At 38.4% G+C, this 15902-nt stretch overlaps 1 protein-coding gene across 2 annotated transcripts in view; it reads left to right on the top strand.

Annotated features, from left to right (window-relative positions):
* Positions 1–2871: 2871 nt before the first annotated feature.
* Positions 2872–15902, top strand: part of CARS1 (cysteinyl-tRNA synthetase 1) — a 39197-nt gene continuing 26166 nt past the window's right edge. Inside the window, exons 1-2 of one of the 2 annotated variants that reach the window (XM_026706541.2) lie at positions 2872–2947; positions 11969–12214. In XM_026706541.2, coding sequence (XP_026562326.2) covers positions 2935–2947; positions 11969–12214 — 259 coding nt within the window. In that variant the 5' untranslated portion in view covers positions 2872–2934. The remainder of the gene's footprint in view (positions 2948–11968; positions 12215–15902) is intronic. The other variant, XM_087920202.1, reaches the window with a different exon arrangement.

Here is a 15902-nt window from a genome sequence, read left to right as displayed (position 1 = left end):
CACTTAACACCTGGCAAGAAAGACTAAAATGGGGGGAAAAATCATTTAACAATGGGCTTGCTTAGCTGCAGAATTTTGAGGTTCAATTATGGTTGTAAGCCAAGGACTACTTGTATAAGAAATATGCTTATTTAAAGCTACGTAGACCTCTGAACATAAAAAAAATGATTACTCCTAGAGCTAACTTGTTTCAACTTACTACTTTGGAACACAATCAAAACAATAGATACTTCTCACTTAGAAAAAAAGAGGTGCATTATGGCATAGTTCACAAACAAAGTAAGCAATGTTGATTTATGAGAAAAAAAATTCAGTCTTGTTAGATAATACCGCTATTAAAAGTTAACCAGTGGCAAAAAAAAAGCTAAGCTAATTTTGCAGTGTCCTGTTTTGTAATAAGGCTTATAACAGTTGTGTTTGACTCCACTGAAGAACTACAGGTGAGTTTCAGGAATAATTGCCTGAAGGGAAATAAACATTAAGTGATTTGGGATGAAGCTGAAGTGAGATGGAGGTTGAAGGGATATATTTTTAAAGATTTGTCTGGACATGGTACTGATATTACAGGATCCAACCTGGGTCAGTCACTGGGAAGAAGTTTAGTCTTCCGAGCTTTCAGACTCATGCTGGAGCCCATCCTCGGGGAACTTCTCTCTAGCAGGGTGTGTACATGTTACACATTGTTACACAGAAGTTTCCTGAAGATGGGCTCCAGCACGAGTAACAGTATGTAACGTGTAACATGTACACACCATGCTAGAGAGAAGTTCCCTGAGGATGGGCTCCAGCATGAATCTGAAAGCTTGGAAGACTAAACCTCTGATCCTGGTGATTGACCCAGTTCGCATATTGCACATCATGGGACATATATTCGCTTTCACTCATATGTCAGAAGAATAGATTTGTTTGAACATCAGGGGTGTCAAACTTGCATCATCACAGCAGCATCACGTGACATAACGACTGTTTCCCCCTTCGCTAAATGCTTCCGGTCCATAGGCCGGAGTTTGACAGCCCCAGATACAGATCATAAAGAGCGTGATGAAGAAAGCTGAGATTGGATGTAAATTAATCTTAACATTCTTCTACTAATCTCACACCTTCAATACATTCAGTCTTAATATTTCTTGCTCTTTTTTTACTTCTCATAAAAAAAATGACTTAAATGGCTTTGATTCTACCAGGACAATGTTCACATAACACATAGAAACAAACTAGCCAGCCATGTTCTAGTTTAGTGTGTTATGTAAACACAGCTTGTACGGCTAGCTTATGCTTCAGTATGTCATCCAGGCCTATAATACTGGATTAATGAATGTTTTTTAATGAAATGTTTATGCCACCAATTTTATTCTGGGTCACAATTATATTAAGAAAGGATACATGTGTTGAGTAAACACAGACTTAATATTTTGCAAGTTTCAGATCATAACAAACCTGTGGTCTAGGTAAGCAGAGGTGCTACTTTAATATTTGCTGTGGTTGAGGAGGTTTCTGTAAAATATAGCTGAATCCCAACAATTCCCTTTAAAGTCAGAACAGCATGCCAGGTAAGCTTAAACTTGTAATAAATTGTAAATATAAAAACTATGTGGAAGAAAATTCAAAGTATTACACAGAAAAGCATAAAATAATAAACAAATTCTTTGTGCCTAAAAGCAGGTTTCTTCTCATGTTTTGGGCTACTGTGCTTGTAGCCCCAGACAGTGTACAGAGGTATTATTGATGAGATTTGCCATCTATCATGTAAATTGTTATATTTATATTGCTTGTATTGTGAGCTTGCCTAGAGAAGATTGAAGTTGGATCATGGTTCAATCAGTCAAAAAATAGTAAATGCTGATAAAAGAAATCCAGGTTGTATGTATAAAACTATGGTAAGCTAAGGTATATGTTCATAAAAATTTCTTTAAGAAAAGGAAAATCTATTTATTGGAAAAAAAGCTTCATCTTTTGGAGAGGAAATCTGCAGACTTGATTTTCCCAGATACTAGGCATTTGAATTAATTTTAATAATATAATAAATCACCACTAGTGAACTGCAAAAGACAACTTTGCTCCAAACACTTCGTATTCTGTGATGATACCTTTAACATCAATAGCATCAAACAACAACTGCCTATCCCCAATCCTTGGGAAGGACTGGCTAACTAGGTGGATAAAAATACCAAATCGTCATCTGGCTGACTGACCAATTATAATAATGATGAAAACAAAGATAACCCCAATAGCGAAAGGCACAATGAGTGCAGTTCCAAAACATCTGGTTCTGCACTTGAACACCATCAGCATTGACAAAATCACCATCAGTCAATTGCTAAAGGCAGCCTTACTTGGAACAGCTTACATCTTAAGATGATACCTGTAACATTATTAAACAACATCTGCTTATCCCAGTTCTTCGGAAGGACTCAGATGGAGAAAGACATCTGGCTGACTGTGTGGCCTAATCATAAGTAGAGAGCATAAAGGAATATCAGTTGAGCTTGAATACCCCAAAATACAAAGCAAACGTCTTATAAACTTGCCTGCTATAGGTTTTAAATTCTCTCTTAAAAGAACAGTGGAATACCAATAAAAATAGACAAATGAGATCCTATAAAAGCTAACAAATCAATCCAATTTGTGCCTATAATGGTGGCTCCATTTATTTCAGCTTATATTCTCGAAAAACTCCTGGCTCGCAACAAATATATCTGCCTACTGTATACTGACGTACTTTTTTGTGTGTGCCCCTCCTCGCATATTATTTGCAATTGTCTGTATACGGTGCTTCCCTGCCTTTTCAAGATTGCCTTGCCCGTGAATCGTCAGGTTTACCTTGCTCCTACCAGAAGTGACGATCAGAGGTGGAGTTATGCTTCCGGAAACGGCCTTGGTTGCATCAGCTTGTCAGGAAGAGAGCATCGTCTGACAAGAGGCGAAGGAGGAAGAATGGCAGCAGCCGGTAAGCTTCAAGCTTTCTAAATAAAACGGGGCTGGAGAATAAAGAAATGTCCCGGAATTCCATTCTCAAGTCATATGGAAAAGGCGTCGCAGGGCCATAAAGATTGAAGCGGGGGTTGGCGGTACAATTGGTGCTACCGCATCGTTAGAAGCATAAGGGCTGCAGGTAATGTGTGCTGTGAACGGACAGCGAGTAGGGACTACGTCTACTGATTTCAGAGGCGGAAACTTAATCGATAGGCTCTGTGCTAATTCTAACTCTGTCTTAAAGGTAGCTTTTTCTTTTTCCGTGCCCCCCCCCGCCCCCCAGAATGAATTTATAAGGTTGAATGATGTAGTGGATTGCCATTGCAGAATAGCAATTGTACTGTCACTGATTTTAAGGAATATTTTTTTCCCCCGAATCACTTTCATTTTTGTTTCCATTTTCTTCGCGGCGAAGTCGTAGTAAACGCATAAAAATCCTCCCGTTGAGTAAATCGAAAGTCAGTAGCCGACGAGAGTGCCTTTGGGGAACTATATAAAAGCAGGGCATATAGGCATTGTTTTATCGCTGGCTTCTCGACAACAAACGTTATCCATTTACAGCTGTTGATATCTTTAAAGAGTGGTGGAAGTCTTACAAGGTGAAGCTAAGACAGCTATAAAATGTGGAAGCTTTACAAATCCAAGGAGTAGTCATGTTCTGTGGCATGTCCAAATCTTTTAATCTTTTTGATAGGAGTATTTGGGTTTTTTTTTTTAAATGAAGATCAAACTTGTATATATTATTCTAAATGCATTTTCATATCACCTTGGTGATGAATGTACTTATAAAAAGTGTCCTAATTAAAAAAAAGATCTCAGGACATGATTTTTGTTTGATAGCTGGAAAAAGCTTTAATTTTAAGAATAGGTCATAAGGTCAGCTTGATACAATACAAACTAGAGCTTCTCAATTGATTATGCAAATACTTAAGTTTATGAAATTGCTTCAGAATACTTCTCCGACATAGACAATTATTAAACAGATATAGGCTATGTTTAATGTCACGCTGACATATATGTTTGTTGGTTAAATGTAACTTTAACTGTATTGAGATTATGTCCCAAACAGAATTTACAATATTCTTAAAACCAACAGTAGTATAATTCAGATCCTTTAGTGATGAAGGACTACCATACACCTTATTTCAAGTGGTGATAGTAATATTGTACGTCATAGGTTTCACCATACGATGATGAGAAATGTCTCCTGACTAAACAATTGCCAATGAATAAAATAAGGATTTTAGCAGACACAAACAAAAATCAACCAGTTGAAAGCCTGAAATGTTAAGTAAAGTCACATTAAAGCTCATCAGAGCTATTCACTCCTCTCAAAACATCTTTCTGTATAAATAGATCCTTCAGGGCTGATTCCTAAGGATCTGATATACATTTGAAACTCTATTTACAGAGGTTTTGTTTAAATAACTAATGTTTTCCCTTTGCATTTCTATTTGATAAGTAAACATACAGTTAATGCCCTTATATTTAAACCTAACCATTTCTTTATAAACATATAATTAGGCCTCAGAGAAAAGGTACAGGGCATTAATTAAAAATGAAAGGAGTTATCAGTTTGCATTCCATAATATATATGTAAGTGAACTATTAGGTAGCAAATTGAGAATTGCAAGTATTGTTGATATCCTAGATCATTTATACTTCAAGCAGTTGCCTGACTTCCCTCTTTAGTTAGAAATGTGCCCTTTTCGCATGGCTTTATTTAGAGTTTATCCCTTGTTCTAGAAACAGCAATGCCTCTATTTTGTGCATGATAGTGTTATTAGAGTTAAACTGGTTGTACACTGGAATAGATATAAAACTAGATTTAAATAATTTACAGAGCTGTGAAAAATTCTGATGTGCCAAATATTATACAGGATATTTCTGGCTGTACATACTAGATCCCTTTCCTAATATCAAGGGATCATGTGGAATGCTTTATTAATAATTCATTTAATCAAGGATCCCTTCATATGTGCATAAAAGAGAGCAATAGCAAGTTTGGGTAAAAGCAAAAAGACATAGCATTTTTCATTAAAATGTTTTTGGCTCTGTTGGGAAATTACCAGCTAGGCAGGGAAGAGGGGTCAAGCGGGGAACTATCCTTGAGTCCTTGCGCAACTTAAGTTCTTTGGGTTCTTATCTACTTGTTCCCAAGAAGACTGGAGAAATTCTTGTAATATAGGGAAATGTATTAAAGTAGCTGACTTGAATATTTTACTAGTTGATCTGGTTGTTTCTGCCTTGACTGGTTGCTCCTATTTGTAATACCTAGCAGGGCTGTGAAAATCCTCTGGAGTGGTACTTTTGAATATATTATTAAGACATAAAGGAAATATGTAGAACATTGATTTTAAAAGAAGAACTATTTTTCTTCAGTTTTGTGAAATAAAAATGACTGTTGCATACACGGAAAATGCTTCTGTTGCATGGGATTGCACGTAAATGAAATGGCAGCCACTTTATTGCCAAGTGACCTCAAAGAGCAATGCAGCAACTGAAGTACCTTTTGGAATAATCTGCCTAGCCATAATAATAATCCTATCACTATTGGGGCAAAAGAGCTTAATGTACTTATTGGGGACACCATATATTGTAGCATTGCAACAGAATTTTATTAACATCATTAGACTCCCTTAAAAAGCTGTGTGTGCATTTGTGAACCCCTTCATATGTGCATGTGTTTGGAAGATGCAACTTAGATATCTTCAAAGATATAACCTAGACTTCGGAGCAAAAAAACAGAATCTCTTTAAAGCTGCAAGTAGAGCTAGTTCTCTTTGCTGGGTGAAGTCCATTTCCTTTGCTGGGGGTAAACTGATTTTCTAGATACTCTATGTTTCAGTAAGATTTCAGCCAGGATTTAGTATTGACATAGCTTTGGTTGCGTTTATAGAGGATCTATGGCAAAGCTGTGATAGAATGATGCATCCATCCTCATGCTCCTTGATCTCTTACCAGCTTTTAATACCATCAGCTATGGTATTCATGGGCTAGGGATCAGAGGCACTGATCTGTGGTGGTTCTTTTCCTTTCTTTGGGGCCAGTTCCTGGAAGTCTTGGTTGACAAGGGGAAATCACTCCTTCGTCCTATCCTTTGTGGCATCCCACTGGGTTTTACTCTCTCTTCCCACCTTTTCAACATTTACCTGAAAACATTGGATAAGGTCATATGGGTTTGGATGGGGAGGAACCATCTCTGACTCAACCCTACTTATTGTTTGTACTTTCCCACTCAAAAGGGGTGCACACTTTGGGAGTCTTCCTGGACTCATAAGCCCTGATCATGGACAGGTAGCAGCTGAGGCTAAAAGACTCAGTTATACCTTTTTGCAGACTGAGCCCCCCAGTCATTCATGCCCTGGTCACCTTATGGCTTGACTACTGCATGATTTATGGAGCTGCCCTTGAAGGTCACCCAGAAGTTTCAGGTGCTGCAGAATATAATGTGGGCAATGTTGGGTATGCCTCCCTATGCCCATATAAAACCTCTGCTTTGTGAGCTGCTTGCCTGTTTGCTTCAGGTGCAGTTCAAAGTTGGTTGTCACCTATAAAGCCCTTCATGGCATAGGGCTTGGTTACTTGAGTGACCTCCTGTCTCCCATAGTATCTATCTGGCCAATTCTGTCTAGCAAGGTTGATGCACTTGGGGTTCCTTCAATTAAACATTCATTTTAATGCCAGAAGCACAGCTTTTTTGTAGTGGTGCCTTTCCTTTAGGATGAGGTTCTGGATTCGCCTCCCCCCTCCCATCTTGCTGATATTTCAAAGGGCCTTGACCTGGTTCTTTGCCAGACCTTTGGTGAGGTTGAGTGAAGCCCCTTTGGATTGTATGGGTTTGTTTCTCTCATTTCTTTTTGGGGTTTGTCCTCCTTTTTCTTGCATTTGTGTCTCTTACTGGGTTTTTGTTTTCTTGCTTGTAATGTTTTTACTTCTGAGTCACTCAGGGTCATTGGGAATCAGGCGCCATATAAATTAAATAAATATCCAGCACGATTTCTCTCATTACTTCTTGGGCCAATTTCATTGATGATTGATACAGTATAAATCCAGAGGGGGATTTTATAACAATCACTTGTCTCTTTTGCCTTCAAGCACTAAGTTTGCATTGATAATGCTTTCAACAATTCTTACAATATAAATGAGAGACACTAGATGTAAAGGGAAGGGAGAATTTGTTTAATTTCAATACTTGTGTAGAAATTATTTCTTTACCTTTTATAGTTTATTGCTTTTACTGGTTTCTTTGATTGTCGTGAACCATCTAGACTCATTATTTATTCATTTATTTGGAGAGCTGGGAGAGAAGTTGAACTGATTTGTTATATTAAGTTTGTTACTAATATAGCCCTGGGGGAGATAGAGTCAAACAAATCTGGAGGGCAATTAGAATATTCCTGTAGATAGAAAGAAAAAGATAGGTGTAATAACAAATTGTCAGTATTGTCCCATCACAGTAGCTGCTGAATTCTAGGTCTAAAAAGACTAATTCGTTTCTTGTCTTTACACATACTTCTTCCTTTCCAGTAGTCAGCATGCATCTGCTAACCGTTTGCCTTTAGAGATGCACTTGAGAAAGAATGCAAGCAATTCAGCTTTGTGTGCATTGCATCACCTGGAAACTAATTGTAGTGCGGTTTTGCTGGGTTGATTGGGTAATGAGGCCAAATGCAGAACTACCAGCATGCAAGCCTGAGGCCTTTTAAATTAATAAATGTTAGCCAGCATGGAGAGGATGGAGATGTGGGGGAACAATAGCAATTTAGCCTTCTAAATTGTGTAAGGTGGGAAAAAGGGTTCGTAAATCTGAGAGGCTGAGTCAGTTTCTTGGATGGTAAATGATTGATTAGCTGATGCTAAGCACTGTTTTTTTTTTCTTTTTACCATCCTGTAATCCTTTTATCTGGGGTGGAATTGGGGCAACTGAATGGAGCTGAGCATACACTGGCCGGGTGCCTTTCCTGACTCCCAACTTGGAGTTTGCAGCAGATATTTTCTCTTTGCATCCTGATAGAGAAACATCTGCTGCTGCTTAGGATTGAACTCTCAACCTTCCAAGTGGGAGGTGAGCATGTTCACCTGTAGGCCACCATGCTGCTCCCGTTGATGGCAAGCATAGATTGATTGAAATTCTTTGTAACACCTGTAGACTTTCAAACAGATGTGTTCAGTGCATCTGGAGATCTCAGGTACTTTTAAAGCTGCATTTAGAAGATTTGGAAGAAATATAAGTTCAGAATCTGAAATTGTTCTAGAACAGGTCTGTGTTAGCACAAACTCCACTCCCCCCCCTTAGATAAACTTCAAATATTTGTACTTATAAACTTTCCTGGCTTTAAATTAATTCGAAACTATGATAACAGGAAGAACAGGTATAACCTAGAAGACTTTTGGTTATTAAGAAGATGAATATTATCTAACATCTGCCCTATGGGCCCCCTATAGTAATTACTCAAAATCCTTTTTTGGAACCACCCACTCCATTTAATTATAGATGTAATCTAGTTTTTCTAGATCTTGCAGTGCAGATTTTTCATGCTACCGGATGATCTTGTGCTGAGTGATAACGATATTTAAAGCCCCATTTGTCTGTATATACAGCAGTGGTGTGTTTCGAAATAGTTTACCACCGGTTCAGTGGGCATGGCTTGGTGGGTGCACTTTGCATGCACACACTTTGCACGTGCGTGTGCCAAACATGCACTTTGCACAGGCGCCAGAGGCTTTCCGATGCACCTCTTGCAAGCCTACACTCCCCCTGTCGCTTCAGCAGTTGACGCGCGACAATCCGCTGTGCAGTGCAAAGTAGCTGCGCTTCAAAAGCAGGGAATAACGGTCAGTATGGGAGCCCAGGCTAGTGGGTGGGCTCAACATCAGCTCCTCAGAAAAACCAGTTTGGTCTCCGCTAATCTTCAGCGCTACCGGTATACCAGAACCGGGCCGAACCAGTAGAATACCACCATGGATATACAGTATGGGGGTTAAAATTCTATAGAGGTATGTGCAGTCCTTGGTTCTGATGGCAGCTGTAATAAATTTCCATCATTAATCATTGCACTCATAAGGCATGATGTCACCTGACTGCATTGCTTAGTAATGGCAATCCCAGCAGTTCCCAGGTTTTGATCCAAATGAGAATTCTGTGGTGTGTTATGCTCCCCCCCCAAGCAAGACTTCTACAGGTGTTTACTCAACACCCCCCCCAAAACAGGTGCTCAGAAAGCATCCCGTTGCACAGGTTCTGATTCCAAGCTCAGCACAGCAAGAGTCACTAGGTAACTAGGTCCAGGAAAGCAGGCTAGGGATCAGATAGGCCAGGCATAAACACACAAGGCACAGAACTGAGCATGTTGCTCCAGCAACACAAGTCCTCAGAAGGGGGTTAAGTAAGCAGTGTGGTGCAGCCCTTCATGAGAGGTGAGGTTGCCTCTTCATGAGTAATCTAGTTGACTGGCATTGTGCCTGTGTCCTCTCTGCTCTACCTGTCCTTGGATCAGGAGGAGGTGGAGGTGTGCATTTTACCTCCTCCTCATTACTAACAGGTGGCAACTGCTCCCTGTCCTCACTTGGAGCCTGGCTAACTTGCTGCAGCTGTGGGCTTGCCTCCTTCACCCCTAGCCAGTCTAGCCCAAAATTGTGGCTGTTCGGATTGACCCAGCTGAGGCTGCTCCATCAGGCTAGCATGCTCTGAGCCCCGATCCTGACCAACACTTTCTTCTGCAGACTCAAACTCACCCTCCTCCTCTGAACTTGCTTCTGGAGAAGGGCCTGAGGGAGGAGCCTTGACAATAAGGGAAGAGGCACTAAAATGGCATCCTGAGCAAACCGCCTGATGGGCGAGAGCTGTAGGCAGGTGCTGTGGCAGTACAGGATGCCCCTGGGGGCTCTTTGGGAGAAAAAGCAGTGGGAGCAGGAACGAATTGTGATCTCGCTAGCTTCCCCGTTTTACTTTGCTTGTTGGAAGCCAGCAGGGAAAGTTACAAATGGTAACCCTGTGACTGTGGGATGCTGCAACCATCATAATTGTGAACTGATTACCATGTGCCCAAGTTGTGATAACAACAACTGACTGCAGGGACAGTGTGATGGCCACAACTTTGAAGAGCGGCTGTAAATCTCATTCAGGGCTGTTGTAACTTTCAACAGTCCCTAAGCAAAGTACTTGTAACCTGAGGAGTATCTGTATGTAGCCTCTCTAAAGACATTTGTAGATTTAATTGTTTTAGGTCAAAAATCAGAAACACATTTAACTGGGTATTAAAGGATTGGAAGTAAATGTGAGTGAGAATAAATGGAATATGTAGCAAATAATTCAGCTCTGAGCAAGGAATAAGAAAACAAAATGTCATGTCCCTTTAGTTTAATATGAATAGGTGTGATATTTGTGTATGCAGTGATGCTGCCTCTTTGGCTGTGAATGTAAATGACTTGAAGCAAGTATTACCTAGATTGCATGATACAATGAGAGGCATGGGCCTGAAAATAAATGCATTAAAGAACAAACATACTGTAATGGGAAAAATGAAACAAAACATTGCAAATTAGACAAAGTAGTGTATCTGTATACTTTGGTAGAATGTTTACTACAAAAGGGAAAATGGAGAAATTTTAAGATGTGTAAATGCGGGTAGACAAGATAGTGGATAGTATGTCTATTCAAAAGAATGAATGTCAACAGAAGCAAAAATGGTTCGCTTATATGGAAATGAGAATTGCATGTGTTAAAACATAAATGTAAGATGGAAGCAGTGGGGAAAAAGTGTGCAACTAGAAAAGAGGGAGAAGAATAAATGGCTGCTGAGTGCCAAAATTGAATTTAGAACTGAGTGACAAGTATGAAAGAAGTACACTGAAATGGTTTGATTATATAAAGCGATTGACTGAGGAACACATTGCAGAACAACTATATGGAGGAAGATTGGACGGGTCAAGAGGAAGGGGAAGATCAAAAATGTGGTTGGATGATAAGATTCTGAAAAAGAGGTAAAAAGTTTGAAGAACAAAAGGCAAGGTGTGATGTGGAGGATAGATATCATGGAAACACGCATGGTTTGTAAAAATAGAAAGGTACGGATAAATATGTGAATGGTATTGAATTTAGCTAATTTTTTTTTTTAAAAAATGCCATTCCTCAGTTTCTCAGGTCAAGTTTTTTTTTACTGCTTTTCTGTGCTTTGCATAATGTTGCTTATTCAAAAGAAATATTGCATGATGATTAGGTATTCATGTCCCATATTAAAAAAGGTATAATTTATTTAGATTTTTTTCTTTCAAGCCTTTAGATGTCGAGCACTGTGAGTCTAATTAGGAATTAAATCCACAATTTCCCCCTAGCCCATTAGTATAGAAGACATATCTTTATTTTGTATATCTTTCCTTTGAAACATACTGTCATGTAAAACCATGATTATTCACGCACAATTCAGTTGATGCATACTATACTAGAAATCTGAAGTCACTAGCTTGTTTACACACACACACACACACACAGCTTCCTGAAAGGAGAGATTAACTTAATTGCATCTAGTTTTCCTTCTTGGTTGCCTGGAGGTGACCACTTCTTCAAATAACTAGCTTAAAGAGCTGTGGTGGCACTTTGGTCAGAATGTAGCATTGTGGGCTAACTCTGAATTTCCACTGCCAGGAGTTCGATCCTGACTGTTCAAGATCGACTCAGCCTTTCATCCTTCCAAGGTTGGTAAATTGAGGGCTCAGATTGTTGGGGGCAATATGCTGATTCTGGAAACCACTGAGAGTGCTGTAAAGCAATATGAAGTGGTATATCTAAGTGCTGTTGCTATGAACAGTTACTTTCAAAGCTAAAGATTTCTGGCCCCTTTTCCTGTTTTCTATTTCTTTTTTTCTTCTTATTTTTCATTTTTGCATCATTTCCCCAGAGTGTGCTGCAAAATTCATGTAGAGTGATGCTTTATTTCTGGATATTTTCAAGCAGTGAGATCTGACCGCTTGCTGTTTGCCTCTATCTTTGCAGCTTCTGACTACACTGATATTCTGAGCATTAGTGAAGAGGAACACAGGCTGAAGGCTCTGAATGAGTATCTCAGCACCCGTAGTTATATCCAGGGCTTCACATTTTCACATGCAGATGTGGAAGTGTTCAGGCAGTTTTCGGGCCCACCTGTGGATCAGCATTTCCATGTTGTTCGTTGGTTCAGGCACATAGAAGCAATCTATGATGGCAGCTTTGAAAAACGTATCTCCTGTAAACTCCAGACAAGTAAGTAACCATAGGGAGTTAATAACTTGCTATTTGCTTATCACTTTTGTTTAAAGCATCTGTTAAGAATCATTTAGTCACTTTGATTTATATGAGGACTTGCATTTAGTGGCCACAGACAGCTGCAGCATGTTAACCAGCACAAATATGTAGGAATGTACATGTATGTGTGTATATGTATGTATATTCTCTCATTTTCTTTAGAACAGTCATGGACAGAGTTTGCCTGATTAACTTTGGCTGAATCTGGATATGGGCTGAGTCCTTCTCACTTTCTTAATCATCATCTGACACAAAGAAAACCAGTTGATTAAATTCATTGTTTACCATGACTTGCTTCCTCATATTTTAAAGGAGAGAAAACACATTGGATCTACCAATATAGCACAGCTTCCTAGCTGTTTACTCTTAGGAAAAGACAGGAAAAGAGAAACAGTAGGAAGGCCCAGGATATGTGTTGATGTTTTATCCTTGACATTGCCAAACTATTACCAATAAAGAAGAATATTTGTAGCTCAGGGTTGAAATGAGGGGTCCTTGGTGCTCTCTGAGCTTGCCTGTTGCAGACATTTCATTACCGAAACTAGTCTACCACTGAAGATGTTACCTTGTTAGGGTAATGAAATGTCTGGAAAAAAAACAAACAGGCTCAGAGAGCACCAAGGACCCCTCAAACTTATTACTGTTGTGATTAGCAAAAGATACCATCAACAGCAGATTTAAGCTTTTCAAATAGAACTGGGAATGGAGATACATACATACACGCATACATACATACATACATACATACATACATACATACATACATACATTCTTGCTTTCATTTATAAAGATGGGAAAAAAACGAACAAAAAACAAGAAAACACAAAAGTATATTACATTACAGTTTAAAAACATGGATTACATTCATATTTTGCTTTCATTCAGTGCTTCCTATTTCCCCCAAATTATCAATCCTATAAACACACAAAAACATACAACTATTTTAAACACAGCTCTAAATCCTGACCACACATAATATTGTTGATTAGTGTTTCTATTACATTAGTAGAAAACCAGTTCATAAACCAAAAGCAAACACATGACAATGCAAGATTGTTAATCTGGGTTTCCACTGTGCTTTCATATTGAGGAAAAGTAGTCTAATCATACTGTTGCCCTTACAAACCTCTCCACTGGCAGTCATAATTTTTGATGTATTAATACTTCCAAATTGTTGATGATCATAGTGCCTGTTGAATCCTTAGTGCTCTCTGAACTTGGTTGTTTTCCTGCAGACTTTTCCTTACCCAAACTAGATAACATCATCAATGCATATTCCCTTCTTTAAATGATATTGATCTTTATAAAACAATAGTAACAAATTGGGTGTTGTTTAAGCCAAAATGGAGCTATAGTGGGACAAACCCATATGATATGAATGAGTACCTTAAATGCAGGAAGCGCAGCAAAAATATTGCTAAAAAGAGAGCCAAACCCTGCCATGCTGTCAAAGGATTTATAGATGTTCTAATTACAAATACTAATGAAATGCGATGTGAGCCCCAATACTGACTTTAGTTTTCACATTTAGAGTTTTACCGGATCAAAATTCCCTTTATAGATGCTCCTAAAGTTGTTCCAGAGTAACATAATCCAAAACACATTCTTAGGGCTCTTCGTATTGTTCTCAGAGGTTATGTGTACAAGAAGGAAAGAGTTTGTCATAATCTGTGATTATGTCAGAGATTTTTCTCAGGATAGATGTGTAAGAATTTTATTAGATGTCTGTAATTAATGTTCCTGTTTCTCTCAAGGAGCTGCAGGCCAAAGCCTAATTATGATTTCATTACTCAAGCAAATGTTCCATGTTTGAGTTTAAACAATGTCCAATTTTAGAATGCAAGCCAAGGCAAGCTGGCATGACTATAAAACATTGATATAAAACATTTCTGCTGATTATGTTGATCAAGAATTTGTACTTCATCAATAGGTACCTTAATAAAGGCATCCTGAAACATTTTCAGTGCTGTGATTTTTTTTCTTTATCTAGTCTGGAGATATATAGGACTTGTCAGACATTTCAAAACACAGAAATCCCTGCAGAGATTAATTGTATCAGGAATGTTTGTTAAACGTTTGTTCTCTGTAGCTTGAGATCTATGTAGCAATGTGGCCACCTTGGCAGGGCAAAGGGGGACTTTGACTTATTTCTCCCAAGTGTAATAACCATCTGTGCCATCTATTGATGCACTTCAGGATATGGGGGTTTTGGAAGTAATTTGGTATAGGATGGAGAAATGCTGTTTAAAGAAGCGCAGAAAACAAAATGAAGCACCCGTCTCAGAACATTCCTAAATTATTGGCTGGATTTGGGTTACCATTTTATATTTTAGTTTGCACTGCCTTCTTTCTATCTATCTGTCTTTATACCTATGTACTTTATTGGTGGCATCCATTTTTTGCCTCTTAAGGCTAGAAATTTTATTAAGGGAGGGGTCTGTATCTGAATGTCAGAGCATACTTTGCATGCTGTGGAGTCTAGGAGCAATTTAAGCTTGTAACCATGGAGGGCAATGATCATTACCAACATATTGTGCTAGATGGATCAGTGATCTCATTCAACATTTAGAGTGTGTAAATCACCCATATCCAGCTCAGATTTGCTGTATGATTTGAAGACTCAATTTGATTAGAATTAATGGTGTTATGGTCCATTAAACCTTCATATTGATTCAGAGTTAGTAGTTTCAATTCAATACATTGACTTCAGTATTGCCACAAACCTTTAAACTAAAGCTTTGCACAGCCCTGTTAAAAACAAAGCACTTTGTTAAGAGTGAAAATTTGTGTGAGAAAAAAATTGCATGTGTTTTTTATTTGAATTCATTATAAAGTGACTGTAGGGAAAATGCAAGTGAACCTCCAGTTTGATTTCTAATGAATTAAACATGTATCTGCTGTTTTTCAGCTTAAGGAAAATATAACATTCCTTAACCAAAAACTGTAACTTAGTAGAAACAAATAATTAAGATAGAAAAATACTGTAATTATATGAGAAGTAGGCGAACAGTTTTATACAAGGCTTCATTAAATAAAGAAGCTACTTTAAAAAGTAGTAGAATTTGCGAGCTCCATTATGCATTTATAAATTCATTGATGTTTCAAATTACTATCCTGCTTTTTATCTTGCATAATTCAGTGTAACAATAATATCAAAAAATCCTGAAAGGAACATACTGTGTTTTCCTGAAAATAAGGCCCTGTCTTATATATATTTTTGGCCACAAAAAAAGGCACCAGGTCTTATTTTGGGGGGATGTCATCCACTGACTAACCTCACTTGTGTGCATCATCCCCGGCTTCCTTTTCACTGTCAGAAGCCTTCAGGAACTTCTTCAGCAAGGCAGCCAATAACAGTTCCTGTTTTTTAATTTTTTTAAGTGTTTCGGGGAAAATTCTTATAAATAGAATGACATAGGAAGTCTGTTCCAAAATCAATTCAGAGGTTCCCTAATTACATTTTTGGAGACAGAAAAAACTTTGTTATAATCTCACGAGCATCACCAGCAAATGATGTTTTGTAATGTAGCTTCTAATGTTTTTGCTTATAGTGAGAGATGTGGAAGGGAGGGAAATCTGAAAAGAAAAGCAGAAATAAACAGGCCTCTGTATTCAGGATGAACAAGACATTGAGAGATGAGATCAG

This window comes from Pseudonaja textilis, chromosome 1 (genome assembly GCF_049901715.1).
Source record: "Pseudonaja textilis isolate UNSWEBS1 chromosome 1, rPseTex1.2, whole genome shotgun sequence".
In the NCBI taxonomy this organism is placed as follows: Eukaryota; Metazoa; Chordata; class Lepidosauria; order Squamata; family Elapidae; genus Pseudonaja; species Pseudonaja textilis.
Note: the sequence above shows the minus strand (reverse complement) of the source record. Positions and strands in the feature narration are given on the sequence as shown.